This window comes from Eleginops maclovinus, chromosome 9 (assembly GCF_036324505.1).
Source record: "Eleginops maclovinus isolate JMC-PN-2008 ecotype Puerto Natales chromosome 9, JC_Emac_rtc_rv5, whole genome shotgun sequence".
Classification (NCBI taxonomy): Eukaryota; Metazoa; Chordata; class Actinopteri; order Perciformes; family Eleginopidae; genus Eleginops; species Eleginops maclovinus.
In genome coordinates this window covers 8,695,904-8,723,824 of record NC_086357.1, presented here as the reverse complement: position 1 = coordinate 8,723,824, position 27,921 = coordinate 8,695,904, and the positions used below count along the sequence as shown (strand labels likewise).

Here is a 27,921-nt window from a genome sequence, read left to right as displayed (position 1 = left end):
CACACACACACACACACACACACACACACACACACACACACACACACACACACACACACACACACACACACACACACACACACACACACACACACACACACACACACACACACACACACACACACACACACACACACACACACACACACACACACACACACACACACACACACACACACAGGGGGAAGTGTGTCACTCTTGCATCTCAAGATCACTCGCTCAGTCTTTTGGGAGCAGTTGCAGCCACAACACGCTCAACATATATATATATATATATATATATATATATATAAAAAACATTTCAATCTCACTTCCTTGCTTTTTTGCACCTTCAACAAACATTTGTTTGGCATTTACTTTATTTTCTTGTTTGTTTTGTTAATGCTAGTAATAAAGGCAAACACAATTACTAGGGGGTCTATTGTGATCGTTTGACGCCCCCGTGCGGCTATGAGGTGGCATTACATTCAAAATAACTGACATCCTCCTACTCTCTCTGCAAACCAGTAACTAATAGGCCTATTTATATGACGGTTATGAATGAAAATATGACGCAAAACCTCCGTGGGACTGTCAGCAAACGCATCAACACGAGCCGCCTGGTAAAATAAAATCCGCCGCAATATGCACAATTTCAAATTTGATCTTCAATCATCCTGTGTCGATGTGAATGACTGAATCATAACAAGCTTAATATTAAGTGGAGTAGGCAGAGTCTGCACAAAGGGGATCATTGTTGCCTGCAGATGCCCGTCAGTGGTGCAGTCGCCCTTTGAACGCTCCCCAATCGCAGCGCATAGCGCGACCGATGGAGGGCGGGGCTTGCCTCCCTCTCCCAGCCCCGCTTCAGCACCGTGTTCCATTGACAAGACGGCGACACAGCGAACAGCGTAGTCCACCACGTATCTGGACTCAGCCCCGTTACAGTGGACCGGTGATGACTTGGGGCTCGGATATTCTGCACTTGAGGAACTAAGTAATGCACACATCCAGGAGGTCCCCGTTTGGGCAGGTATAAGACCTGTGGCGCTCATGGAAGAAGAAGCAGCAGATGTTTAGTGGACCCAAGGGTGGCTCCATATTCTACTTCTACACCACCAGCAGGCCTGGCCCAGTTGAGCTCCACATGGATGGATCCCGCTTTAGGAGCTGAACTCATGGAATACAAAGCCCGTGCTGGTGAGCATGCATGCCTGTCCGAGCCCTCTCCTCTGCGGGAGCCTCTCCTCCTGACATCGCTCCTCTACTCGGACATCCCCTGGTCACTTCAAGCCCCCTTGCCATGAGGACCTCTGCTCGGTGATTCGGTGCATCTGCACGCCTGCACGGACCGGACACCCTACTATTTTTGGATCGTGCTTTTGTTTGCTACACAGGATTTATCTGAGCTGAGGCTTCCTTTGTGTCAAAGGGCTTAACGCAGAGTGCGCGGACCGCGGCAGAGCGGGGGCTTTTGCTTCACCCGCTGTTGCGCACAGCTGCTGTCTTTGTGGCAGCGCGGTGATGGCAGCCGGCCGGCCGGAAGCGCAGGACCACCCGCCCGAGAACGGCTTCACCCCGCTAGAGCACCCGGTGCCTCGGCTGCTGCCGCACATCGACGGCTCGGTGCTGCCGTCCCTGGGGGGCTTCGGGAAGCATCAGAAGCAGCTCGTGGTCCTGACCTGGATCCCTGCATTGTTCATCGGCTTTAGCCAGTTTTCGGATTATTTCCTCCTGGCTCAGCCCCATGGCACGTGCTTGCAACCCCTCACCAACGAGAGTAACTGGACCGCGGGACCCCCGCCGGTCACCGTCCCTGGTGGCGCGCCCGCGTGGCAACTCAAAGGAAACGGCACCGGGGAGGGAAACGGCGACAGCAGCGGTATGCTGTGCGCGTGCAAGGAGTGGAGGCTCGAGCTGCAGACGGGACTTAGTCAGAATGTGGTTACCAAGGTAACGACGGAGATAGAGCAGCAGTGTTATCTGGCAGAGAAGACAGCTCTCTGCTATTCATCATCATCTTCATCACTGCCACTCAGTTCACAGCAGAGGCTGATTTACCAACAGATTATTGACAATTTACCCACTGACCTCAATGTGTGTGTGTGTGTGTGTGTGTGTGTGTGTGTGTGTGTGTGTGTGTGTGTGTGTGTGTGTGTGTGTGTGTGTGTGTGTTTTTGGCTGGAAGATTTGGTTGAAATTAGTATCACGTTATACTTATTAGATTATTATCAACATTTCCACATCACAAATTGGTCAATTATAACCAACATATGCATTACATTACATAGCACTTCAATTGTGCAAGGCTGTTTTAGCAACTTGGCAAATTGGGAAAGTGTCCACAGCCAGAGAGCCAGCACTAAACCGATACAGCTTTTCATATCGATACTGAGTACTGAGTTTTCATCCTTGACTTAGTGAATATTTATAACAATTTATAATGGCATTGAAAGAGGAACCATATTAAATATGGCCAATATACGCATCTAAGGTTCTGTGCATCTTTGCCCAGAACTCCAGGAGCCCTGATAGCTCCAGATTTAGCTGGTTTGTGTTAAAATAACAGCATTTTTTGGTGAATAGCCCACATTAAAGCACTGACCTAATAAGGGTCTTCATGTGCCTTAAAACCGAATTCAATCCATATCCTAAAGAGGGCCCTTGTGTCAAAATCCAGATTTTAAACCTTTATTAGTTCACTCGTGTGATAATATGAGCCCTAGCAAGTTAATCTTTTCATGGGCTTGTATACGGATGGGATTTAATGAGATTTTACCAATGCTGATTCCATTATCAATTTGTTTTATAGGATTCCTCATAAATTGTTTGTTGGAAACAACCTACCTACAGGTTTGTTATGGTCAATTTTCTTTTATTGCTTGATCTCTAAACAGAATATAGCAGGGCACCTGGGTTGAGGGAATGCAGTAGTCGCCTGTAGGGTATCAATAACATGAAATTGCTGCCCTGTTAACCAATGTTTCCAAATATGAATAGTCATTTGAATGAAATAGTCATTTTGCAAATATTACAACTTACACTGTTGTTATTACTTTTTTAAATGCAGATGTTTTGTGCATTTTTTCCCTTGAGCCTTTACTCCACTCCTTAACAAACTGAAACAGGATACAGGGTGTGCATGTCGTTGCTTCCTTGTTGATGTTCAACTTTTGTAAAGCACAGATAAGAGCCCTTGATAGTTACAGAAGCAAGCGAGTATGGAGAACCGGTTCTCAACATTTACCAAATACTATCCCAATTGTAAATATAAACTTTTTTGGACACAGTATGTTAAAAGATATAAAAAGTTACGGTCATCACTGTAGGCGACTGTTCTACAGAGAGTTGTTTAGTTATCACCCACCTATAGCCTGCTGTGTGCATGACTGCTATCTGTTTTCTCAGATAACACTGGTGCTAATAGCCCGTACTTAATAAACCCATACTGGCTGAGTTCTCCACATCACCACCGGCCATTTCACAACCAAAACCATCAGTCATATCCTATAATCATCTCCTCCTTTGCTCCCCTGCACAGTGGGACGCTCAGCTGGAGTTGTGTAAATCCCTGTTAAACACCAACACTATTTTCACACACAGCTGAATTGCTCTTCTGCGCTCTTACTGATGTTCTCGGGCTCGTAAACATGGCGCACACATCGTGCTTCCACATGTGTCCCTGGCTGAGTTTCAGAGCCTGAGAACTGTGGTGGTGTGTTCACTGACCCATGTGCTTTAAAGGCAAGACTGCAAAGCCATTGATTTCTGTTATTATAGACACGCGCACACATTCACACACCAAATCACTGTGTAAGAGATTTTGACAGACTCGAAAGGGAAAAGCCCAAATTTTGTAGTGTTTCTGTCCTCCGATGAGGATGTTTAATTCTCTTATATCAGGTTGTGGCTGGTTTTCTCTGAAAAGTTCCCTAACGTTCCTCTCTCTCTGCGTTTGTCTCTCGTTGCAGTGGAACCTGGTGTGTGACTCAGCCTGGAAGGTGCACATTGCCAAGTTCTCTTTGCTGGTGGGCTCCATATTTGGCTACCTAGTGATGGGTGTCATGGCTGACTGGTAAGCTTCCTTTTATGTGTTTTTTGTGCCTTTATATAGCTTCTGATAGTTATATTCCTTGCAGATAACTTATTTTATTTACGTAAACTATGACATTTGAGATGAATACCTTCATCACAATACAATGGTGGTTAATTAAATGTTATTTATGATCTAGAGTCTAGATCACAGACCAGCTAGTAGAGTAGTAGGGTTGTTAACTTTTAGTTTAGATTCTAGACTAAAAGTTAACAACCCTACTAGCTGGTCTGTGATGCTGTCTTTTGGTACAGTGGTTAGACTGTATAGAGCTAAATGCTAACATTAGCATTCTAACAGACTTTAGCACGTGTTTTCTATGTTTGCCATATTGTCATCAGTTAAGCAAGTGTTTGTTCATAAAAGAAGGTATTTCTCAAACTAAAACCTCCAACTGATGATGGCTGATACTAAATTTCAAATCATTAAAGTCATGCAAATCATGGTCTCTGGGGACATGAAGGTCTCTACGAAAGTCCTAAAAATCTTAACAATTGTTGCTAAGACATTTGACAATGAATAAGAACGTTTTGTGACATTACTTTTTGTAGATGTGGATGTATTTAACTGAAGCAGCTGAAGGTGGTAGAGGAAATGTCAAGAGATAAACAAAAGGAGTTTTCCTCTTGAGACCATGAATATCTGAGCTAAATTGAATGGCAATCCAACTGATTTTGGTTGACATCATATCGGTGTGGATGGATTGGCTGCCTTACAGTGCAACTCCTGGAGACACGTGATGTGGCCACAAAATTTCAACGGCAACAATTGACCTCATGCAAAAAAGTGTATTCTTATCCAAAACCTTCTTTCCCTTACTTATTTCAATTATCCTTATCAATCCGTCTTCTCCACAGTTGTCACTATCAACACGAAACATTTATTTGGTAGAAAAGATATATATAAAAAACATCAAGGAGTTACCTGGAGATTGTTTTGTCGCTACCAAATTATTATTTTTTGAGTCAGAGCACCTTAAACTAAATCTCACCATCAAAACCACATCTAACCACATGGCTGGGTGAAAAAATATGTTTATTTGTCATTTAATGATCTGACCCTTTAAGGCACACTGTCAGTTAAAATGTATTGCGGCCGTGTCTGAAGGCCTGTGAACCCCCTGAGGTGCCTCGTGGGAAAAAAAAGTCCCTGTATTGTGATTGGGATCAGTAACCATGGAAACAATGTAAAGAAATGTGCAGCCCAAACAGTCCTCAGCTCTGACCTGACCCATTGACCTAATGAACCCCCTTGTAGCAGGATGTCTACAGCGTCTGAAGCAAACAAAGAGGGGGGTGATCCCTTTCACAATAAATGCTTATTTTTGTTCTTAGTTTGTGGCGGATTTGAAACACTTTGCTACATCTATCTGTTTCTTGCTTCTCTCTGTTTCTAAGGTTTGGTCGACACCCAGTGTTGATTATCTCGGTGCTTTTCATGCTGGTGTTTGGTCTGAGTGTTGCCTTCTCTGTAAACGTGACCATGTTCAGCACCTTGCGCTTCTTTGAGGGTTTCTGCTTGGCGGGCCTCGCTCTCTCCCTCTACGTGCTCAGTAAGTATACGCTTTCTCCTTATGCCTGTCTGCTTTTTATTTCTGCTTTCCCACTCCTGTCTTTCCTAATTTATGCTCTGTCATTTCTTGTTTTTCATTCAAATGGCTCATTAATGCACTAATAGTACTTTAGGGATTCCTGGAATGGACATAGAGGACAAGTTTTTGTTTCCCATCTCTTACAAAACTTTAGAGAAAAAGGCTTGTGTCTCGCCAGTAGCAACAACAATTCCTATGAACTGAATCTCATTAACTTTACCCTCACATACGTAATGTTTTACCTTAAATATTGTCATAATACTCATAGGTGGTCACAGTTAACTCACAAACATTTTGAGGGGTGTAGTGTTTGTAGGTATCTAACTTATACAAATTGTAGGAGCCAAAAAGCTTAGTTAGCCTGTTTTTATCATTATTATTATTGTTTACATTGCACACAATCGTAATTGGTCACTTCTGGCAATTGTTACATGGGTGTGGTTTATAGTTTTAAGTGCACCTGTTGTGTGTACTTGGTTTTTGGGAAGGCAAAGAGGGTGAGCCCTGTTCAGATATGTTCTGTCGACTCAATTTTAGCAATTAAGATTTTCATTTACCTTACCTTACTCTATAGGGAATTTAGATAATATTTTAATATTACCTGCTATATTTCTTAATGTTTGTGGTGCAAATTGGTGCAGAGACAGTCGGTCTGTTTTTCCCTCTCCATGTGAAATATCTTTCTCTACAGTAATGCATTCTGTGACTTTGCATAATAGCCATTGGACAATGAGATCTTAATGACCCAAACTCGCTGATAGCATTTTTATTCCTCCTCACCCTCAACCCCCTGCTGCATTCCCCACTCTCCGTGCTGCCGTCTCCCATCTTTCTCACCCGCTGCAGTCCTCCTTTCCCTGTCAGGCCAGTAGGGGATTAGTCATACATTATGCGTGAAGCAACGGCAGACTGTGAGCCTGGGCGGTGGGGCGGGTTTTGTCCCTCTCAGCGGGGACTCCTGATAAATCTCTACTGAAATGCTTGAAAAAACAAACAAACAAAATGGACGCCTCCGAGCCTTGAATGTAACTCCTGAGAGTTACATTTGTGATGTATTCAAAGGCAAATGAAATGCTAAGAATACTAATAGTGTTTTGAGGCTTTTCATGTCACAGGTAGTTGTGAATGTGAGCGTGTAATTGATTTATTGTCCATTTGGCACCTTTTCTAGTATACAACTGTGACAACTTTAAGTGCTTTACAAAAAAAGCAAGCATTTAGCCATAAGATATGACAGGCTTAATAAAATAAGGAGAATATTTAGCTGTAATTTTTATGGCCACAATTGAGATTTAAATTGCACTAAGTGTATGTAAACTTGATCTTCAGCCCTGTATTCATGTTCACTTTACTGTAAACCGGGAGCACATTTCCTCTTCTCCCTCTACAGTATATATGTCTCTTTAGCACATTCAGTCATGCACACACTTTTCCTTTTTTACCGTCTGTTTGTCAAATAACAATATCTGGATGCGAGGCAATTTTTCTATATATTACTTTGTGTTTGCTCAGTGTTGACAATAATGGGGTATAGGTAACTGTATGTGTGTGTTGGTCTCTACTGTCTGTGTGAGCAAGCAGATTGTATGCATGCACTTTGAAGTGCAAAAAAACGTATTTGTGTGAGCTTGTGTGTGAGGTGTTTGTTGGTTGTGTGAGGTGTAGATGAATACAGTAGGAGGTAAAATCAGCTCTCTGCCACAGAACGAGTCGCTTTGAAGTAAACTCGCACTATGAGAGCAATTAATACACACTGCCATTGCATCTACAGTAAAGAAACATGTAGAATAACGGCACACACATTTGAATTCCAATAAACACATTCTGGAAGGCTGAATACAAATGGTTCGAACATATGAGCTGTGAGGCGATGCAACACACTTTTCCCCTTGTTTAAACTAAAAAAACACAGATGTGGAGTGGAATATGAAACTTCTCATCACAGTACCTTGTTTCTGCTTTCATTGTTTGCCTGGAGAGAAATCAGTCACTCTTCAGGAGGGAAACAGTCTGTTGGTATTTTGGCAGTCACACATTGTTTTGTTGGCTCTATAGTCCAGATTTGAAATGATAAAATGACTAGTCGAAGTGATTTCACGCTTTAATTTGACTAAGTTTACCACTAACACTGCTGCTCTTTTTACACAACCCAGTAATTTGTTACAAGTAAAAATAATTAATTGAATTCGACACTTTAAAAGGGTAATCAACATTTTGGTGGAGGTGGAGCAGGTTTTAACTCCTTAACCAACTACTGCAGAGTATCACACTTTATAAACCAAATGTTTGTCAAATCTTAAATATTTTAAAGTTGTGTAAAAGTACCTCCAAATTGTACTCAAGTACTGTTTTGGATTCAATGTACTTAGAAACTTTTCATTACTGTAAAAGAAGCAACCAAGGAATGTTTACATCTGAATCATATCAACGGTGTTATGGTCAAAAGTAATTTGAAAGTAGGATAGACTACTTTCACACGAGATACTATTATTTTCTACAAAAAGGACACATTTCAGTAGTTATAAGCCTTTTTCTATATGCATAATAAGATTGTACTCACTTTGCTTCCAGTATCCCATCCAAGTACTAGACATGGCCGACCTCATCGTAAGCCTCTGAGATCATGGCATACTTATGGTTATAGCGCTGTAAGATCTGGGCTGACATCTGTGGATAAGACAACATTGTTAAAAATAATTCCTACAGGGCAAAAAAAAGGAGCAATCAGTCAAAAACAAAGGTTGTAAACAAGACAGCAGCGCCAATCCTATCAAGCAAAAACATCGCTGTAACAAATCAACCTCTTTGTTCAACCTTGACAGATTTTATATTGTTGTTTTCTTGTTAATGTTGGTCCTTGGTTGCCTCCTATGTATCTTTAAACTTTATCCATCTGCGTTGTGCTAAAAATTGGGGGTTGGGTGGGTGTTTACAGAAAGAGACACAGATGGTAGCACCCATTAGGGATGGTTGAAACCCTAAAATTAAGTTTAAAGCCAGCACTTAGCATCGCAGTGTGCTAGACTGCTGAAGCGAGAAGCAGATCAGACGAATAAACATGCAAGGAGCACCGATTTGCTGTATTATGGGTGATTGTCCGGTATGCGTGTGTACTGTATGTGCATGTGCTACATCTTATCGTTCCCATTTCTGTGCAGAAATACTATTTCTGCCTTCCTCTCTTATTTTCTTCGGTCACTGTAAACGCAGCACAGCATCTCTATTTCTAAATCCAGCAGCTCTCTGGCGTTTTTCATTTTCCCTCTATGCTTCCCTCGACTCTCTTCTGCCCCATTCATCCCTTCTCCTCCTCCTCCTCCTCTCTTTCTCAGTACCATTTCATTACTACCAGCACTCTCGCCCTCACTTTCACATTTTCTCGAGGCTCATTTAAAATCTCTCATCGTTCGGTTATCTCTCTGCAGCACGCAGCCAATAATAAACTCCTCTTGAGCTGCCAGCATAATCTTAGGTTTGCAAATATAAATGTGTTGATGTGTGTGTTATGTGCATATTGTTAAATCCACTCTGCACAGGTTTGTAAGTTTGTCATTTAGCACGTACCTCAGGTCCATCCTCTTGGAGGTGGTAGGAAAGAGCTTTTGTGGCCTGGTACCTTGTCTGTTCTTTATCTGCCCATCATCCAAACTAATCTGGAAAACACAATCATAGTTATACTTGAGAAGTGCTGTTAGCAATTATTAAAAACAAAACTTTAAGGAATATTAAAAATCTAACTTTTGACAAACATAATATTCTCTGATGGCTTTAAAAGCTGCTTTGTCGTAGCACACAACAGACGTAGTCAGTTTGGATTCACAGCAGTTCCAACGATTTCTGAAAGCCTCAATCATACATAGAAACTTCTCAAACCATTGCGTTGAACAATAAGCTTAATATGTTCCCAACAATCATTCTTTTAACATATAATGGCTAACAATTATACTTCATGTGGATCCTTAGAGGCCTGTTTGACCTAGAATCATAGGTCATCTTGTAATTGGTCATCACAAGGTAGCCGTGCACCAAAGCATACACTACTTTATAGTCTACTTTAATGGGACCGTCATTTGCATGAACAACATGCTGTATTAAAGATTACATGCAACTAGCATTTGAGCCCATCAACTCGCAGAAAGAGTATTTTTCTGGGTCAGGGGTAGGAATATTTTTTCTTAGATTTCTATACAATCATATTTCTTTACACAACTTACTGGCCATATGAAAGTTTTAGACAGATCTGAATTAGTGCAACTCTTTCACCCTTGAGATTTCAGATAGAAGTAGTGCATTAAGCTTAAACTACTTAGTTCACCTGATCACCAATAGTATTGACTGGAATGTTTGACTTGGGAAAATCCTGGAACAAAAAAAAAAAAGATATGGCATCACAGGGCAGAGAAATTGTGTCTCTTAATAGTCTTCGAGCTAAGACTTAGTAAGACTTGTCAGTTGACATGAAAATTCCCTTCAAGGACAAAAAACCAAGAGGAGTACAATGTGCTGCATAGATTTCTAAACATGTGTATCATTTTTTTCTTACCAAATTCTGTCAACATTTAAATTCAATGGAAATACTTCCTATAAATACCAGCTCACTGGAGTAGCTGCAGAAAGCTTATACCATTTTGAGAGCCGTATTTCAAGCCATTTGGGAGTGAGAATGGGGTACTCAAGAGATTTAAGTGAGCGCAGTTAGCATGCACCCAGAGGAATGAAGCTGCAGTTGCTTTTACACCGACGACACAAGGTTAACATCTTTATGTCGTCCGTTTTGTCTATGCTCTTCAGAGACTTTTAGGTAATGACAGATGTGCAATATATATAAGCAAGTGTGTGTGTGTGTGTGTGTGTGTGTGTGTGTGTGTGTGTGTGTGTGTGTGTGTGTGTGTGTGTGTGTGTGTGTGTTTGTGTTTTTATGAGCTAGGGGGACGGCTACTGCTGAGTCAGCCTGGGAGAAGTACTGTGCCCTTGTCAAACATCCTCTCTGTTCCCGTCCCTGCCTCTCTATGAAGTCATCCGCCTTAAGCAGCTGCTGAAGACTTTGTCATTATTTATGCATTTAACCAAAACATAGTGACAAATACTCATTATCAGCCATTTAAGGCAACATATTGAATTTGTTTTTTTCCAAAGGAAAGTCCAGTCACAAAGGTACTCAAATTATCAGTGATATAAAACAGGTCTATGACATGTCAGAAAATAGTGAACAATTAACATCCAGGTTTTTCAAACTCAAAAAGTTTAGTTTTTCAATTAAAGGCAGGAAATCTTAATATTTGAGGCTAAAAACAGCATTTAAAAAAGAAAAGAAAATCAGCATAGAACCGGTTAGTCAACTAATCGTTGCAGCAATGCACTTGTCATTAATTCATTTGTGGATTGACACCCATATTCATTCTTTCCCTAAATCTTAAGTGTATATCACCACCTGCACCCTTCCTATCCACATGGTACACACATACAGACTGTGGTTCTCGTTCTGAATTCATGCTGTTAGAAAGCCAATTGTCCCTGCACCCTGTTCTCATGCCCCAGGCAAGGTTAGCGAGAGAGCAGCAGACAACAGAAAGTGTGGTGCTGCTGTCAGCCATTTGTCATCAAAGATTAGTATGGCCATTAGATCAGATGCTTTTTGTTGCATTCTCTTTGTTTTTAGCCTCCCTTTCTTCCATTGTATCTTTTTGTTTTTCACTGCCCTCTGAAACTGCTCAGATGGTGGGACAGTGGAGAAGCTGCTTAGTGAAAGAAGGGTGGGAGGAGGAGGGAGGGGGTAAGAGGGTGGGTAGGAGTGGGGGATGGTGGCTTTACAAAGGGTGAGGGAGCCACTTCAGCCCTGATGCGAAAGAGGGGAGGGGAGGAGATCAGCCCACAGGGGGGGGCAGTGAGATAATCGGCACAAGGAGAACTATTCTCCCACTCAGCTGGAACAAAAGGTCTGTGCCAGTTCTTGTGTGTGTGTGTGTGTGTGTGTGTGTGTGTGTGTGTGTGTGTGTGTGTGTGTGTGTGTGTGTGTGTGTGTGTGTGTGTGTGTGTGTGTGTGTGTGTTGATATCCCAGTAGAGTCAGCGAGATCAGAAACCTCCCCAGAGAGTTGGGGAGTGGTTTTTTGTTTTCCAAGGTAGGTTTAGAGATCAATTGCAATGCCAAAGTACAGGGTATTTCTCTAGTTGTGTGTGTGTGTGTGTGTGTGTGTGTGTGTGTGTGTGTGTGTGTGTGTGTGTGTGTGTGTGTGTGTGTGTGTGTGTGTGTGTGTGTGTGTGTGTGTGTGTGCGTGTGCCTCTGCTTTGACACTGCTGTGTTGTTTGTCAGAAAGGACGACAGCGGTGGAAATACAGTAAATGTGCACAAGCCACCCACTTTGGTTGTTAGAAAACAATCAAGCGGCTGTTATCAGTTGTTATCAGATGTACAGATTTGAGGTGGAATAGCCCTACTCTCTCTCTTAGGCATTATCATGTCCCGGGAAGCATATTCTATTTCTGTCCCGTCTGAATCAGTAAACTGTTTGTGGGAAAAACAGCGATTTAATGGGCTGATAAAATTCCACGTGTGAACTGGCACTGTAATAACATGATTTTGCGTTACTTGTAATACTACACATTCATGTTATTGTAGTTGCCTTTACATTTCAGTAGAAAACATGTACAATTTTGTGTTGCTAAAATAACTTTTGGTTTGTATTATGAAGCCTAGAGTTGAATAATGGTCGTTTCGGGTAGAAAACACAACACATACAGTAGAGTGTAATATGTTTTTAGAGTTATCATGTTTTAGTTTCTGCGGGTTGAAAGTTACCGTCCTTTTTGGGTTTTCCCTTTTCATGTTCTGCCAAGGCTAAAATGCCAAAGATCCCATCATAGGGAGTTTCTCGCCCCCCCCACCAACACATTGCACGTGATTGGCTAACAGGCGGGATAACTCTGGTTTATTGCTGGTCATTATTACATTTCATTGCCTATTTCCTTGTCTCTATTCTAATTGAAATATTTGGATCTGGTTTTTACATGGTCTGTGTGTTGAGTGGAGGTGGCTTCTCCAATCCTGTTTTGTATAGTGACAATAATAAGACCAGGACCATGAATTACAACTAGGGATTTGAAAGCGAAGCTGTGACATTATTATACATACATTCACCACAGTTTACAGATCAACATCCTACGAGACCTACAATGCATGTGCTATACACACAGTTTTTCCTGTAATATAATGAAGGATTATTACCAAAAATGAGCTTCTGAGTTTTTTCTACATTGGGGTATAACCACTAACACTAACAGCTGATGGACGGACAGACTTTCTTTCTCCTTTGATGTGTAAAGAGAGGATAAAAGAGAGAAGGCCGGTTAGGTATTACGGGTCAGTGAAATTTCCTTTATCTGTTTTGGTTTCCGCAGGGAGGGCTTTTGAAAATATGAACTAAAAACGTACATCTTTGGCCTTAGAGAACAGAGATGAAGAGTTTTCTAGTCATACCTTCATTTTTTCTCTGTCCGTCTCCTGTAACTTAATCATTTTCCTGTCTTTCTGTTACGTGGAAATCTTTGTCATCTTTCTCTCTTGCTCTCCTTCCCCCCTCTCTGTGTGTGTTTTCTCTGCCTCCCTCTTGCTAGTCTTTATTCCTCTGGTGATTCCGCTGATGAATAGGGGGACTTTTCCGTTTCCTTAATGGGGGGAAAGTAATTTGTATTCTGCTCCTCTCTTCCTACTTTCTCCTCTCCCTACCTCCCATTCCATTTCCTCCCCCTCCTCTTTCTCTTCTTGTCCACAAAAAGATGCGGCTGTACATGAGGCCAGGTTAGCAAGTCTCCCCCCCCCCCCCCGCTTTCCCTCCCTTCCACAATGGTCACCTTCAAAAAGACCTTGCCATATGGGCCAGGCCATCTGGACTGTACCATGTCACAGGCAGTAGGGGAGGGGATGAGGAGGGAAATTAAAGGATACAGTAAAACTCTCTGAGCAGATGAACCCCTTCAGTAGCCTTGACGTGAAGTGCATCCTAAGTTTATAACGAGGTCTGGTGGTAAATCAGTGTGTTCTCATGGGAAGGATCAGTAATAGGAGTCTTCAATAATTCAGAAAGAAAGGAAATTCAATACAGGCCTCTCCATTAAACAAACACACACATCACACTGTTCCAGGCCATAAAGGCTGCTGGTTAGTTCTGTGGGTAATCACAGACACACGTAAGGCTTATACATAATTTACTTTTCTCTTCTGGTGCACACGCACTACAAGAATCTGTATTTTCTGTGAGACTAAATCTCCCCCTTTCCCTACTCTCTCCGTCTTTTTTAGGAATCGAGCTTTGTTTGCCAGCCTGGCGCTTCTCCATGACCATGGTGGCCAGTTTTCTGATGGTGGCCGGGCAGCTGCTGATGCCAGGAGTGGCTGCTCTGTGCCGCAATTGGCCAGATCGGGATGACTGGCAGGTCCTGCAGATTGTCATAATCAGCCCCTTCGTTCTGATGCTGCCCTACGTCTGGTGAGTCTCGCCCTCTGAGGAAATCCACAGCGGGTGGATGGAAGATTCTTCCCTGCCTGAGCCAGGCGACGGCTTGTACAGTACACACTGCTCTCCACAGTACAGCGCAGCCTCTGCTTCAACTTACAAACAATACTCTCTTTCTTCTATTGTTTTTCTTCTTCCTCGCTTTCTGTCCGTTTCTTGTTCTGGCTCTTACAAATCTGCTCTCATCCTTCTTTGTGTGCTCTCTTCCTTTCAATTGCTCTGCAGGCTTTTCCCCGAGTCGTTGCGCTGGTTGCTGGCCACCCAGCACTACAGGCGATCCAAAACCATGATGCTGCGTATCGCTAGGAAGAACCAGGTTAACATTACAACGGAGCCCAGTGGAGTTCTCACAGGTGAAGGACAATAAACAAGATGAGTTGAACCAAAATCCATTGAATCCTAGGAATCTATGCACCACGTTGCCCTTAATCACTTTGTTATGCAACTTATTTTCGATCGTCATCCACGATATGTGATGAAACCCACATGCAACGGACACAATGACTTTGACTTGCATACAACGACTCATAGATCTTCTTTACATACATGCAAGCATGTAGTTATCAAGGAGCATTTCCAACTGATTCCATGACGAAATGCCATTGCAATCACCCACATACAGCAATTGCAATCACCCACATACTGTACATGATCTTCAATTAAGTCTGACTTCTGTAGAAGGTTCCCACTAATGAGCATTTTCATTAGAGTTTAATTCATTTTCCAGAAAAATGCCAGCAAATAGTTCTTTCTAGGGACATGCAGAAAATAAATGTGTTAGATTTTCTTCACTAAGATCTCTCCCTGCTCATACTACATGTCTTGGTGATTGATTAAGTGTTTCTGCCTCTCTCTGCAGCCGAGCAGACAGATAAATGATGAGAGTGGCCAAAGGGATGTGCTATATCTATCCCCACTGCACGTTAGCTTCTCCGTGCAGCAGGTCCCTTAGTGGCTGGCCTCTCATTACCTTCTGAAAGGAAAGGTCTCAAGGTGTGCGTTTCATGTTTCCTACCAGAGCTGGAGCAGGAGCTGCACAAGAAGCCCCAGAGGACCTGCATTGTCAAGATGATGAGCACCAGGAACCTGTGGAAAAACATTGTGGTGCTGTGTGTCAACTCGTAAGTGTGTCATGGCCGGTCTCCTTTTCTGATCAAAGCCAACATCTGTGGTGTTGAGAGAGTATGAGTTACACAAGCTCATCCCGGAGAGGGAAATGTAGACATGCACGTGGGTGTAAACCTCAACTGGCTCTTGGCAGGCGCATGTCTCAGGTTCCTCCTCAATGTCCGCTTGTCATTGTGTCTTATTTTTCGTCTGTGCAGGCTGACAGGTTATGGGATTCACCACTGCTTCGCCCGCAGTATGATGGACCCGGAGGCCCAGCCAACTGCTCTGTGTCATGCAGACTATTACACTATGGCTGGCATCGCCGTGGCAACCTGCCTGGCTGTCTGCCCCGCAGTGGGGTTGATGGGTCGGCGTGGAGGGCTGCTCACCTTCATGATCATAACAGCCCTGGCATCGCTACTACAGCTGGGATTACTCAACCGTGAGTAATCACAAAATGCATTGAAAGATTCAAAGGTCCTACTGTCATATGCACAGATGATACAGTGTAGTTATGGCAACGACAATCGGTAGTCCAGAGCTCCTCCAACATGGCAACATAGTATACAATAAAAAACAATCAGACAATTAAAAAAATATATATATATTGCAGAATAGAGTAGGATAAAATAGTGCAGATTATGTTGCAATGAGGTCCAATGAGCAAGTAATGCAGATGAAGTCAACTATATACATGTCAGAAAAAACAATGAATACAATCAGCTAAATAGCAGAGACTTAGCTGACATGGCTAGAATCTCACCTGTACGGTTCATTATGATAAAACTCACTTAAATGTGGGTGTTTGTTTTTTGTAACAATGACTGTTTGAATTCAGGCAAATAAAAACAAAGGCAACTTGTCGTTTTTAGCTGGAAATCATTGATTTTGATGCCTCAAATTACATCAGCATATTTCACACATCAGCTGTAGATAGCTAGCTAAATGACAGTAAATAAGTTAAAGGAGCCCCTTTGTGTTCTTTTATGACCTACATATGCAGTACAGGGGGTAAACTGTTCTGATTTATTCTAAAGGGCTCTTGAGTCAGCACCGTGCTGCCCTTTGTGCTTGAAAATGAATTGATTTCCTCTTTTCTTTTTCTCCAATGCTTGCCAATGTAATCCAGTATTTGGGAAGTACGGCCTTCGCCACGACACAGGTACAGTCACATCTAGTTGTTTTGTGATACTGTAGTGTAAACACGTGTCTTGTCTATTGTTAAATGAGCTGTTGGTATTGTTTCATGTTGATGTTTCTGTTAAACTTACATTATCTTGTCCTCTTCTTTTCAGTTCTGCGTGATACCCTGAACAGAAAATTCTCGGTGGCTTTCTCCATCATCGGCATGTTCTCCTCTCACGCAGTCAGCACACTCAGCATATTCTTTTGTGCTGAAATTACTCCAACTGTCATCAGGTGAGCCTGGATGGTCATAAAAATAAAATACAACATTTAAGGGAGTCTTCTGCTGTAGGCGAGCTCAAGGCTGTGTCTGATATCATTTCTCATTAGCTCTATTGGCAAATTATTACTCTGTGGCAAATTACGTACTACATACAATTTTCAAGTAGGTTCGAGTATGTTGTGTGTAGAATTCAATTAAATCAACAGTGTGATGCCAAAGCTTAACCTATTTCTGTCAGCATTAATGAGCACACAGGTTTTCCTGTTGGTACAAAATGTTGTTGTACATTTAAAAAAATGTTTAAACATACTTGACAATTACTATATAACCCATACTGGCTATTACACCAACATATGGAATCGCTGGGCAGAGTTCTTGTTCTCATGTTGCTTATTGGCTCCATCTTGTGGTGCAGTTTTGACGGACAGGTGAGTTAGTTCCCACAAAGGGCTCGTATGCTTCAGACTAACTGGTTTGTACAAAGGCGTCTAAAAGTGTTCATCTCTATAAGTTGCCACATATTGGTGGAGGGCTGAAAATACTGCCGCTATAGAGAAGGAAACAATGGTGTTGCACACACAGAAAGAGTATGAGAATGGAAAAAGAGAATGTCTGATAATCACTGTTAATATTGTTACTGAAAGTAATACCTTTTTATAAATATGAGATGGCAAGGAAACGGCACCAATGTGTTTTAACATAAACACTTTACAAATATGTGTTACTTGTTCTTGAAATAAGAAAAGGGGACTCTTTTTCAGTGCAGTAGTTCCCTTTACTGTGCTCAAAAAGAAACTTGACTTATAAAGTCCAGGTTGATGCTGATTAAAATTAATAAGGGGCCTTGACCAATATAAAAAATAAGTGACAACACAAGAGACAAGTTCATGAAAAGATTGTCAGTTTTGAAAATGTACAAAAAATGTCAGACAAGGGAGAAGGGAGGTTTCAGGGTGTGTTTGATGGATCAACGGTTGTATGTTTTTAGTCCCGGCACATTACCTTGGTAACAGATTCTTCGGTCTTTGTGCAGGGGTGGAGGACTTGGCCTGGTCCTGGCCAGTGCTGGCTTTGGCATGCTCACCGCACCCATCATGGAGCTCCACAACCAGAAAGGCTACTTCCTGCATCACGTGATCTTCGCCTGCTGCACCCTGCTGTGCATCATCTGCCTGCTGCTGCTGCCCGAGCCGCGGGGCCAGCCTCTACCGGAAAGCATGGCGGATGGAGAATCCTTCACACGTCAGACGCTGCTCCACCCGGGAGAGCAGCACCTGCTTCTCGCCAAGACTGACGGGGACTACTCCCGAGTCCACGACACGCCACTACACCTCACAACCACTGGGGGCGCTACGGTGGCAGCAGCAACCGCTCTGGCAGCGGTGCCTGCCTCCTACGCCCTGGCCACTGGCGGGGAGGTGATTGGAAATCATGCCATAGCCAATGGAGTGTGAGCAATAGTAATGGTTGACTACTGAGATTACTATTGCTCAAGCATTAACCTGAACTGAAAACATTCGAGGAAGAAAATAACTTTTCGGATGAACCAGATGAACTCTTTAACGCTGAGATTTGAGATGGTGACGATAATACATTTGTGTAGTTTGTAGTGACTATGATTCATTCAGGAGTTGCCAAAAATATTGTACTGGACGAAGTTTACCTGAAGTCAGTGTGTGTTGAATAATATGAAAGTCTTCAGTTGTGATTTGTCTTGCTCTTTGGTCCGCTTTGTCGAGAATGATTTACAGGTGAAAGAGGCAGCAAGGCAAGTGGAAAAGGGCAAAGTGGAGCAGACTAGCTTTCAATAACGTGTGCTCTGTGACTTTTCTGTTTGACGTTTTGACTCGTTGAGAGAGGATCTCACTGCATCTTATAATTCTTTATAAGTTATTTTTGCACTAAATGTCAGAGACACAATCAAGTGTTTGTGATTTTCAGCCAACACGTTGGAGACCCAGGGATTGGCTAAACCACTACCACTGTTTTTTTGCATGAAAAGGGCACAAATTGTTTTACATGTACTTTTCTTCTTATTTGAGATCCCTTTGCTAAAAGTCCAACATGGCACTTTATCCTCAGAGATGAGGTCGGTGTGGGCACTGATTTTTTAAACAGAGCATTACTGCTTCTGGTGTGGGTGTATGATGGTTTTCTCTTGTGCGGGGAACAGCCGGAGACCTCTGCAGACTAAGTGTAGCCTGTAGCGACTGCTGAACAAATCTGAGTGTTGAACGGACATAAGTGTGCACATGTCTTATGACGCGTCTCAGCATTTTAATGGCTTTATCATGAAGGCTCTGTTGTTTTTAACTAAACAGAGAATGTATTTCAAGAAAACCAGTATTTATTTTTGTCATGCTGCCAAGGGCAATTTTGTTGCTTGAAATACCTCCTTAACTAGCAAATATATTTCCACTCCAACTCACTCCTTGTTCTCTGTACCGTGGTAATGTTGTATTCCTGCTCCTAGGATGTGTTACTCTAGCCAGAAAGCACAATGTTTTACAGTTTTTTGAAGTAAACGTTTGTGAAGATTAGAATAGAGCAGTGTGTTCTGCACAGACCTGGCCTAGTTGTTATTAGTGTACATTTACACACTTTACTACATAAGTATCCCTTAAGCCTGCATTAAAATGTAAGGTATGTGTACATGTACCACTCTTTCATAATGTTTGGACCATCGACTTTTATAGGATATAAGCGCATTGAATAGATACACCTTTTTTTTCATCCAAATATACCTGAATCCTACATTTTTTAAATCACATTTAGTGCACAGCATGTATTTGAACACCCTGTATGGTTTGCTAGTTCGTATGTTTTCGACAGTTAAACACTCGGAGAAAAAAAAGTAACTCAAGTACTAATGCTGTTTTCTAAGTGTTATTTTTTTAATATGATGCATTTGTACAAAAAGCCATAGGCCTACATGTTTTGATAATAAACCACTTAATTTATTATGTCAATAAAAGAACACTTGATGTGAATGTCTGTCGTTCGTGTTTTGGAGTGCAATTACAGTATGGGGAGAAAGTATGCAAGTCCGAAGAAGAAGAACGAAGAAGAGCACCTGCTGTTTCATGTTGCCCTTCTTCCTACATGTCCTCAGTTCTACACAAAACAAGAGTCCAAGAGTTCAGAAGTGTTCAGGATGAAGCTCCAGCTCCTTTTTGATCCTGTTCTCCACCAAAAGACTGAAGTTGTTGTCTGTCATCGGGAGACTGTAACTCACGTACACTTGCTTTTTGGTTTTCTTTGCTGCGAAACAGACACAAACAGACAATACTTTCACTTTTAGTTTAGATAACACACTAAATGGTTTGATATAGTATGCAGAATGGCAGCTAATAGAATTCTTTTTGAGTCAAATTGTTTTGTTTTTTGCTGATTTACTTATTGCCAAGTACAAAGTGGTACTTTAGCATGAAACTACATAGAGAACTGACAAATGAATAAACCTATCGATTAGCTGAAAAAGTCTTATGATTGGACCCAGTCATTGTTTAGCATGTTTTAGCCAGATACCAAACATTTACAAAAGCGTGCCAAAGGACTTCTGTGTTTATCCACACATTTAAAGAATCTATTGGTTTTCAAAGTTGATTCAGGTTGGTATGGAGAACAACCTGTTAAGACTTGAAACTCACTTTACATCTGGAACCTAGCATAGTGAATATCATTATCGCTTTTACTTTTGTTAAACTTGTGTATCGTTTTATGGTTACATAGTACATTTACCCAAGTGCTTTACTTAAGTAAGACTAACACAGGATATTTGAATAATCTATAATAAAATAACTGGAAAAAGCCATTCTGTAAAATACTTTTGATACATTTCGCTGATAATACTGTACACTTATTCGAGGAGCATTCAGAATGTAGGACTTAACAGCGCCCTCCAGAATTATTGGCACCCTTTTGGAGAAAATGAGCAAAACAAGTTGATAAAAATGTCTTTATTGTTTTTCCTCATTATATTTCATTCAAAATATTAACAAAAATCTAACCTTTTTACTGAAGTAAAATTATTAAAAAATAGATAATAATGTTGACTTTAAATAAATATTTTTCTCCAAAACATGCGTGCCACAATTATTGGCACCCCTTCATTTAATATTTTGTGCAGCCTCCTTTAGCCAGGATTACAGTTCTGAGTCTCCTCCTGTAATGCCTGATGAGGTTGGTGAACACATGGCACGGGATCTGAGACCATTCCTCCATACAGAATGTCTCCAGATCCTTCAGTTCCGAGGTTGATGCTTGTGGACTTTCCTCTTCAGCTCCTCCCACACATTTTCAATGGGATGTAGGTCTGGGGACTGTGATGGTCATGGTAATATCTTTATTTGGTGGTCAGTAAACCCTTTTTGAGAAGATTTTGAGGTGTGCTTTGGATCGTTGTCCTGCTGGAAGGTCCAACCATGGCCCATCTTAAGCTTCCGAGCAGAGGCTGTTAGGTTTTCATTTAATATCTGCTGGTATTTGATAGAGTCTATGATGCCATGTATCCTAACAAGATGTCCAGGGCCTTTGGAAGAAAAAACAGCCCCACAACATCAAAGATCCACCCCCATACTTAACAGTGGGTAAGAGGTGCTTTTCTGTATGGCTATCTTTCTGTCTACGCCAAACCCACCTTTGACGTTTGTTGTCAAAAAGCCCTATTTTGGTCTCATCTGACCATATAACCCTGTCCCATTCGAAGTCCCAGTTACGTTTGGCAAACTGTAGACGCTTTAGTTTGTTGTTAATTGAAAGCAATATTTTTTTCCTGGCAACCCTCCCAAACAACTTGTGGTGATGAAGGTGGCGTCTGATGGTCGTTTTCCAGGCTGATTCTTAACATCTCCTGTTGCTTGATGCTTCTTAATTTTTGCCCTGATAGTGGAAATGGGCATTTTCAACTGTTTCGAGATTTTATTATATCCATTTCCTAATTTGTGCAGCTCAACAACTTTTCGCAGATCATCACTGTGTTCTCTGGTCTTTCACATAGTGATGAATGACAAAGGGAATTTTGGCCTGTGTCACCTCATATTTATACCCCAGTGAAACCGGAAGTCATGGTTGACCTCTAACAGTTCCTAATCAAACAGGTGAACCTAAAAATGTAAGTTATGACTGGAAATATACTTCAATTAGATCTTAATCAAATGATTTTTTAGGGGTGCCAATAATTGTGGCACACATGTTTTAGAGAGAAATATTTATCTAAAGTCCACATTTGTTTTTCTTTTAATAATTGTATTAAAGGGAAAAGGTTAGATTTTTGTTAATATTTTGAATGAAATATTATGAGGAAAACAATAAAGACAGTTTTTGCATCTTGTTTTGCTTATTTTTACTAAAAGGGTGCCAATAATTCTGGAGGGCGCTGTATTTCCACTTTTCCTTAGGATCTAAGTACTTCTTCCACCACTGCATAGCAGAAACCTTTTTAAATCAACTTAGACTTGAAACTATAACAAAACAGCGGGATTGAGAACTGTTAACACTTAATTGAATCAAAAGCAGTTTCAAGTATGGGATCAAATAAAAAGACAATACATTCATACAAAGTAAAACATTATTACCCAATCTCTGTGCCAAGGAATTTGCAGCAGTATTAGATGGGTCCCCCATGACTAATGTAGATAAAGGCATGGAATCCTGCAGACAAAAAAACAATGAGTACAACAGCATTTAGGCTCAATGCAAGACAAAATAATTAGATCTCTGACATAACAAAGAATGCTAGACTAAACTATTGGATGTGTCAGCTTCGTCTCCTTTTTTGTGCTGTAGTCAGAACTGTACTTTAGGCAGCAGATGTATTATAGTATTTAAATACTTTACAAAACTGAAGGAACAATCATAAAATCAATCATTTATAATGCTTTAAAAAATCTGTCCTTATATTTACAATTAAATTAACTGCACACAAAGGCCTCACCGTACTATACTCCCAGACATACACTGCACAGTAAAATTATAGTAATACGATATAGAAAGTACAAAAGAAAAGTATAAAGATTGTCTTTATAGAAAGAGTATAATATTATTTGTTAAATGAAGTGAATAAAAACATATGTATATTTCCCTCTGAGATTTAGCGTAGAATTAGTATAACGTACGCTCAAGTAGAGTGCAGGTAGTGTGTACTTAAGTAGTGTACTTGAGTACATGTACTCAGTTACATTGCACCCCTGTTTACCAAGTTGTCTTCACTCACATATTTGCTGCTCATTGAGACCGCCAGGTTGGACAGAACCGGACTCGAACCGACCCACAGGAAGAACCCGCCGCTCAGCCTCATTACGTGAAAGTGTATGGACTGCTCCAAAATCTTCTCCGAAAAATTATGCACCGTAATGGCCTCAAAGACTCCTCCGTTTTGTGTCTCAGTCATCTTTTTAGTTCAAGTCTATCTAGCATTGACTAACAAACAATTAAACTCGTGCTAGCTGCAAACTGAAACAGCTAGTTCCGGGTGTTAAAAAAACGGCAGACCAAATTAATCGATCAGCAATGTTCTGATTTGCAGCACCAGCACAACCGATCGTGAGCATAAAACAACAGACAACAAACTGTCAGTGGTGGAGAGGATTTAAGCTTAAAGATAATCGATAACAAATAAAGTACCAGAAAATTGTGATTAAGAACAGTAAATACATTCAAATTATATTCCAGCACTGCTAATTGTGTAAATTAAAATTAATTAATTTTTAAAAAATGAGCTTCATTGATGCTAAATAATCATTATAAAATCATTTAAACAACTTGATATCAACCAAGTTAGCAAGCGATTGTTATTGCCTTTTCTTGCGTTTATTATGCTAATACTTTGAGTTAATGAACTTCAAATGTTACTGAAATAAAATAAAAATCTTAACTTTAGTTTTGCATTGGTGAAGCTATTGATATGGCTGTATAATTTAGCTTTGCATTAGTTTTTGATTTCCAAAGGAAGCGGCTACAGAAATGTTACTTTATCCTAACAAAATCTTTGTTAAGGCCAAAGCTAGCAGCTAATGTTACAGCCTTTCCCCCCCTAAATAACATAGCTTTAAATAAGCAACAATTACAAAATAACTTTTGTTCATCAAACATTTATTTACAGAAATGTTAAATTAAAATATGAAACAGTTTTACAATTAATGCCTCATGAAAACCAAGTAGAAATTAAATAATCAACTACAAAATCAAATATTTTGGTGTAAATATGCAATGATGTATATGCAACTCTGGTTCTTCTCCACAAAATGATCAGTGGTTATTTAGTGTTAACTGATGGATCAGTCTTCCAGAAAGTCCTCCACCAGCTTGTTGAATTCATCAGCGTACCTCAGGTGCAGATTGTGTTTACCCTCTGGCATCAGGTGTAATCTAAATTAGGGACGAAAAAACACATTTTATTTCTTAATTTTAGGTTATTGTGTTATTATTGTTTTAAAATGTATGTGTGTAGCATCTCACTGTGATCCCTTGATGAGTTTGAGCAGGTATTGTGGGTGGAAGTTGGGCACCATGGGGTCTTTCTCTCCATGAATGATTAGGGTTGGGCAGCTGATCAGGGGCAAAAGCTCCATGCAGATACTCCCTGACAAGAGGACAGTAAAGTTAAGATCTTGACTTTGCTTTTACTACAACAAAACAAATTAAGGAAAAATGTTCAATCTTTTCTTTGTGCACAAATTAGTATTTGCTGCATGGTTTTCCATATACTTGTGTCCTGAATCTACAACAACATGGTTCCAGTACCTTCAGGTCTTTTAGCATACTGTGCAATCCCATCTACCCAGGCCTTCCAGGTGTTAGCGAAGACATCTGCTCCGTACACCTCCTCCATGGGCTGCCTCATCCTCGCACTCCACCTGGAGACGTCACGGACCGCTGTGTGTTTTCAACAGAAACGTATCCACACTTGAAAACACACAGTAGACACAGTTACCAAAGACAATGATGAGTAGAGAATGTGTACCCTCGTAAAGCTCCAGGTCCTGCTGGGAAACAAAGGCGTTTGATCCCCATACAACCATCCTGCTGATCATGTTGGGGTTCTTAGCTGCGGCAATCATGGCGGTGATTCCGCCGTCACTCCACCCTAGGAGAGAGAATTTGCCAAAGCCCAGTGCCTGCCAATTTTAAAAAAAATGACTACATATTCCTGTAGTCTCTACTGTATTATATGCAACAAATACAGAAATGACAGTGGAATGCAAAAGGTAAAACAAGAAAATAATGATTGCTAAACAAAGATTTAATTAACTGTGTGTTTGATTTCAATATTATCCTCTGTGTCAGAAACAGGGAGAATGCATCAAATGTGAACGTTAAAGCGTAGTTGTTAGTTATAAAATATAAAAAGGGGTAAGTTTCCATTTCCATTTTACTTTTTTTAATTGTATACACTGAACTAAAATGTATAAATCCTTGTTCTGAGATGTATACACGCATCTTTCTTCCAAACATTTGATCGTACAGGCTTCTCAGTAAAATTTGCAATTCAGGTGGTAATAATTATCAGGAGGATCAACAGACCTTCATCAGATCCACTGCGTCCTGTGCATCCCTCTCAAAAAAGTCAGATGGGAAGTCTCTGTCTGGGGGGCGTGACTTTCCATAGCCACGGGGATCCCATCCCACTACAGTGAAGTGCTCCTTATTCAGATATTTCAATTGGGGTCCAAAATCAGTCCGAGTGCACCCTGTGGTGGAACATAAAATAAAAATATTGTACATGTAGACGATTTGAGGCAGAGATGAGAAGAAGAAAGTTGTTGTATTTACCCAGAGCGCCAGGAAGCAACAGCACAGCGTGTTTCCCGCTGCCTGTCTTCTCGTAGAACAGATCCACTCCATTAACATGCTGCCTGCCTGAGGCCATCGCTGAGCTGCAGGGAAACACACAGGTAGACTGACTCAGTAATGGTCATGGTGATGGATAACAATGGAATAGCTATTTCTGTCTGGTAAAAACATTTGCTTTCCTTGACAGTCACAGAAAATCACAAATATGAATTACAGCAATCATATAGTTCCTCTTGGGAGGTAGCTGTACAGAATAACATAAAAACACTGTGTCCTTTTTGTTTTTCATTGAACTTGAGAAAGGCGTGATCAGTGGTTTGATACATGCTCAGCACCATACACCATTACTCACAATGACAGCTTTCTTCTAAATGTTCTTGTGATTTTGACAGCATATTTCTGCATGACATTGTTGTGTAATTGTTCTCTGTCCTCGTTTGGGCATTGTTACAGCTAAGTTGACTCTAATGTAAATGATTTTCTGTCCTTGTATCTCAGCTTGCGACACTAGTTCATTGTGATCATGCTGTTAAATACAAGTGTTGCTGTGAGGAGGGCCTTTGACATGTCAGGAAGGGGAATAAATACAATGTTGCACAGATAAATGCGATGGAGTACAAAAACGTGACAAAAGAAAGTCAAACAGCAAAATGCTTCAGTTCAGACGAAGTCTTGCTGATTTGAGCAGGTACTATGTGAAAATGTCGAGTTTGATCATTTGCTGTAGGCATTTGGCAGGACAACTTCCACTTACAGTAGAGCATGTATATTCAACAGTCCTGATAAAAAAACTCAGTGTTAAATATACATGTTCTACTGTAAAGTGTATTTTGTATCGATATTTATTAATTGTTTTAAATATGCCTATTACATTATAGGAGTGCTAAAAATAAATTAATAATAATAATAATAATAATAATAATAATAATAATTATTATTATTATTATAATTGTACAAAAACAACAACAACAATAATAATAATAATAATAATAATAATAATTATTATTATTGTTGTTGTTGTTGTACAATTGCAGCATTATGATTTCTTGCGTACTCTGTATTTTACAGTGGACATAATGCGCCATCTAGTGGCTTTACATAAAACAAGCCTTAAGAGAAAGTCTGCTGAAAAGACAAGACGATGTTGAGTTGCAAACATAGGTTGTAAAAATGTCATGTTTTCAAACTGCAACGCGAGTTGCATGTGGATATTAACATTCAAATATCTAACATAATTCACTTACCAGTACGACTGGGAAGCTGTCACGGCTCTGTTTATGTCCGTTCTGTGTTTAAAGAAACGTCCTCCCAGTAAAAACAACGCCATTCCTCACGACTCCAGACCGAGCAGGTCTCCGCTTCAGGTCTAAAAGATATACACTGGTTAAAGATTGAACAAAGTCTCTTTCTGGCTGCAGTCATGCATTCCTGCACTGCACGTTTGTTGGGAGTAAACAGGAAGCTGCAGTCAGTTCGGCACTTTCCACGTAGTCCTTACTGACATTTTTAAAAATAGGCGAAAGTACGAAAACGAAACGAAGACAGTATAACGGGAAGGTTATGTTACATACAATAATTCATTAAAACCAAAGTTTACAGATCCTTGAATTTTTGTTAGACAGCGACAAAAGACAGTTGTTATTTTCAGACAAGAATTTCCACGTAAATATTAAAGCCTAATATATTAATGAATTATTAATTTAACACTGGACAAAGTTAACTTACTAAATCAACTCTTCCATATTTTGAGTTATCTGTTTGCATGTACAATTGAGTTTAACTTTGTATGGGCTATACCAGAATACATATTTTTATTTTATTTTTTAATTTGATGATATAGATACCACCACAAACATGTTACCACTAAGTGACATTCAGGCCAAATAGTGCCCAGAAATATAAAGCCCTAGACCGTTAATAATCAAACTGTAAACATTCCCAAAGAAAAGGGAATACAACAACACATAATGGAGATTTGATAGCACCTGCATTGATTTTGTGCTGGGGGTAACCAACAAAATGAAATATTTATGCCTGAGGTCATTTTTACTTTTCTTGTTTTAAAGGATGATTTAATCTTCATCATACCAACTTTAGTGTCTATGGAACAAAGCTCCCATCCCCTCCTCCCACATACATACACACAGTGATTCACTGACAGAGGTGCTATTTATACAGCATTTCCAATGTTTGCTGTGTCTGTTTAAGAATGGGTTTGGCCCCACTGCTATAGATGAGTTGTTCAGACCTAATTCTCTGAGGCAGATAGGCAGACAGCTTTTTGTAAACGCCTCCACTCTCCTTTGCCTGTCAGTGAGTCTGACATGTTTGCCACACACTGAACCGCACACAGTAACACAACAAAGGGTGAAAAAGCGGGGCTAAAAATACCTCAATGATTGCAGAGGCATTTATTGAAGATGATTTACTGGAAAT

At 40.6% G+C, this 27,921-nt stretch overlaps 3 protein-coding genes across 3 annotated transcripts; 1 reads left to right on the top strand and 2 right to left on the bottom strand.

Moving 5' to 3' along the window:
* The first annotated feature begins 881 nt into the window (after positions 1 to 881).
* Positions 882 to 19,682, top strand: LOC134870036 (solute carrier family 22 member 23). The gene is made up of 10 exons (XM_063892035.1): positions 882 to 1,932; positions 3,951 to 4,054; positions 5,470 to 5,624; positions 13,961 to 14,147; positions 14,400 to 14,527; positions 15,193 to 15,295; positions 15,500 to 15,726; positions 16,414 to 16,446; positions 16,580 to 16,703; positions 17,726 to 19,682. The coding sequence occupies exons 1-10, from the start codon at positions 1,504 to 1,506 to the stop codon at positions 18,144 to 18,146; spliced, it is 1,911 nt and encodes a 636-aa protein (XP_063748105.1). The 5' UTR covers positions 882 to 1,503; the 3' UTR covers positions 18,147 to 19,682.
* Positions 19,566 to 23,207, bottom strand: psmg4 (proteasome (prosome, macropain) assembly chaperone 4). Its single transcript, XM_063892036.1, has 3 exons — positions 22,907 to 23,207; positions 22,269 to 22,344; positions 19,566 to 19,953 (listed from the first exon to the last, which is right to left on the bottom strand). The coding sequence occupies exons 1-3, from the start codon at positions 23,081 to 23,083 to the stop codon at positions 19,832 to 19,834; spliced, it is 375 nt and encodes a 124-aa protein (XP_063748106.1). The 5' UTR covers positions 23,084 to 23,207; the 3' UTR covers positions 19,566 to 19,831.
* Positions 23,208 to 23,767: 560 nt separating this feature from the next.
* bphl (biphenyl hydrolase like) lies at positions 23,768 to 26,967 on the bottom strand. The gene is made up of 7 exons (XM_063891687.1): positions 26,730 to 26,967; positions 25,465 to 25,568; positions 25,216 to 25,382; positions 24,656 to 24,809; positions 24,436 to 24,567; positions 24,151 to 24,274; positions 23,768 to 24,060 (listed from the first exon to the last, which is right to left on the bottom strand). The coding sequence occupies exons 1-7, from the start codon at positions 26,810 to 26,812 to the stop codon at positions 23,970 to 23,972; spliced, it is 855 nt and encodes a 284-aa protein (XP_063747757.1). The 5' UTR covers positions 26,813 to 26,967; the 3' UTR covers positions 23,768 to 23,969.
* Positions 26,968 to 27,921: the final 954 nt, after the last annotated feature.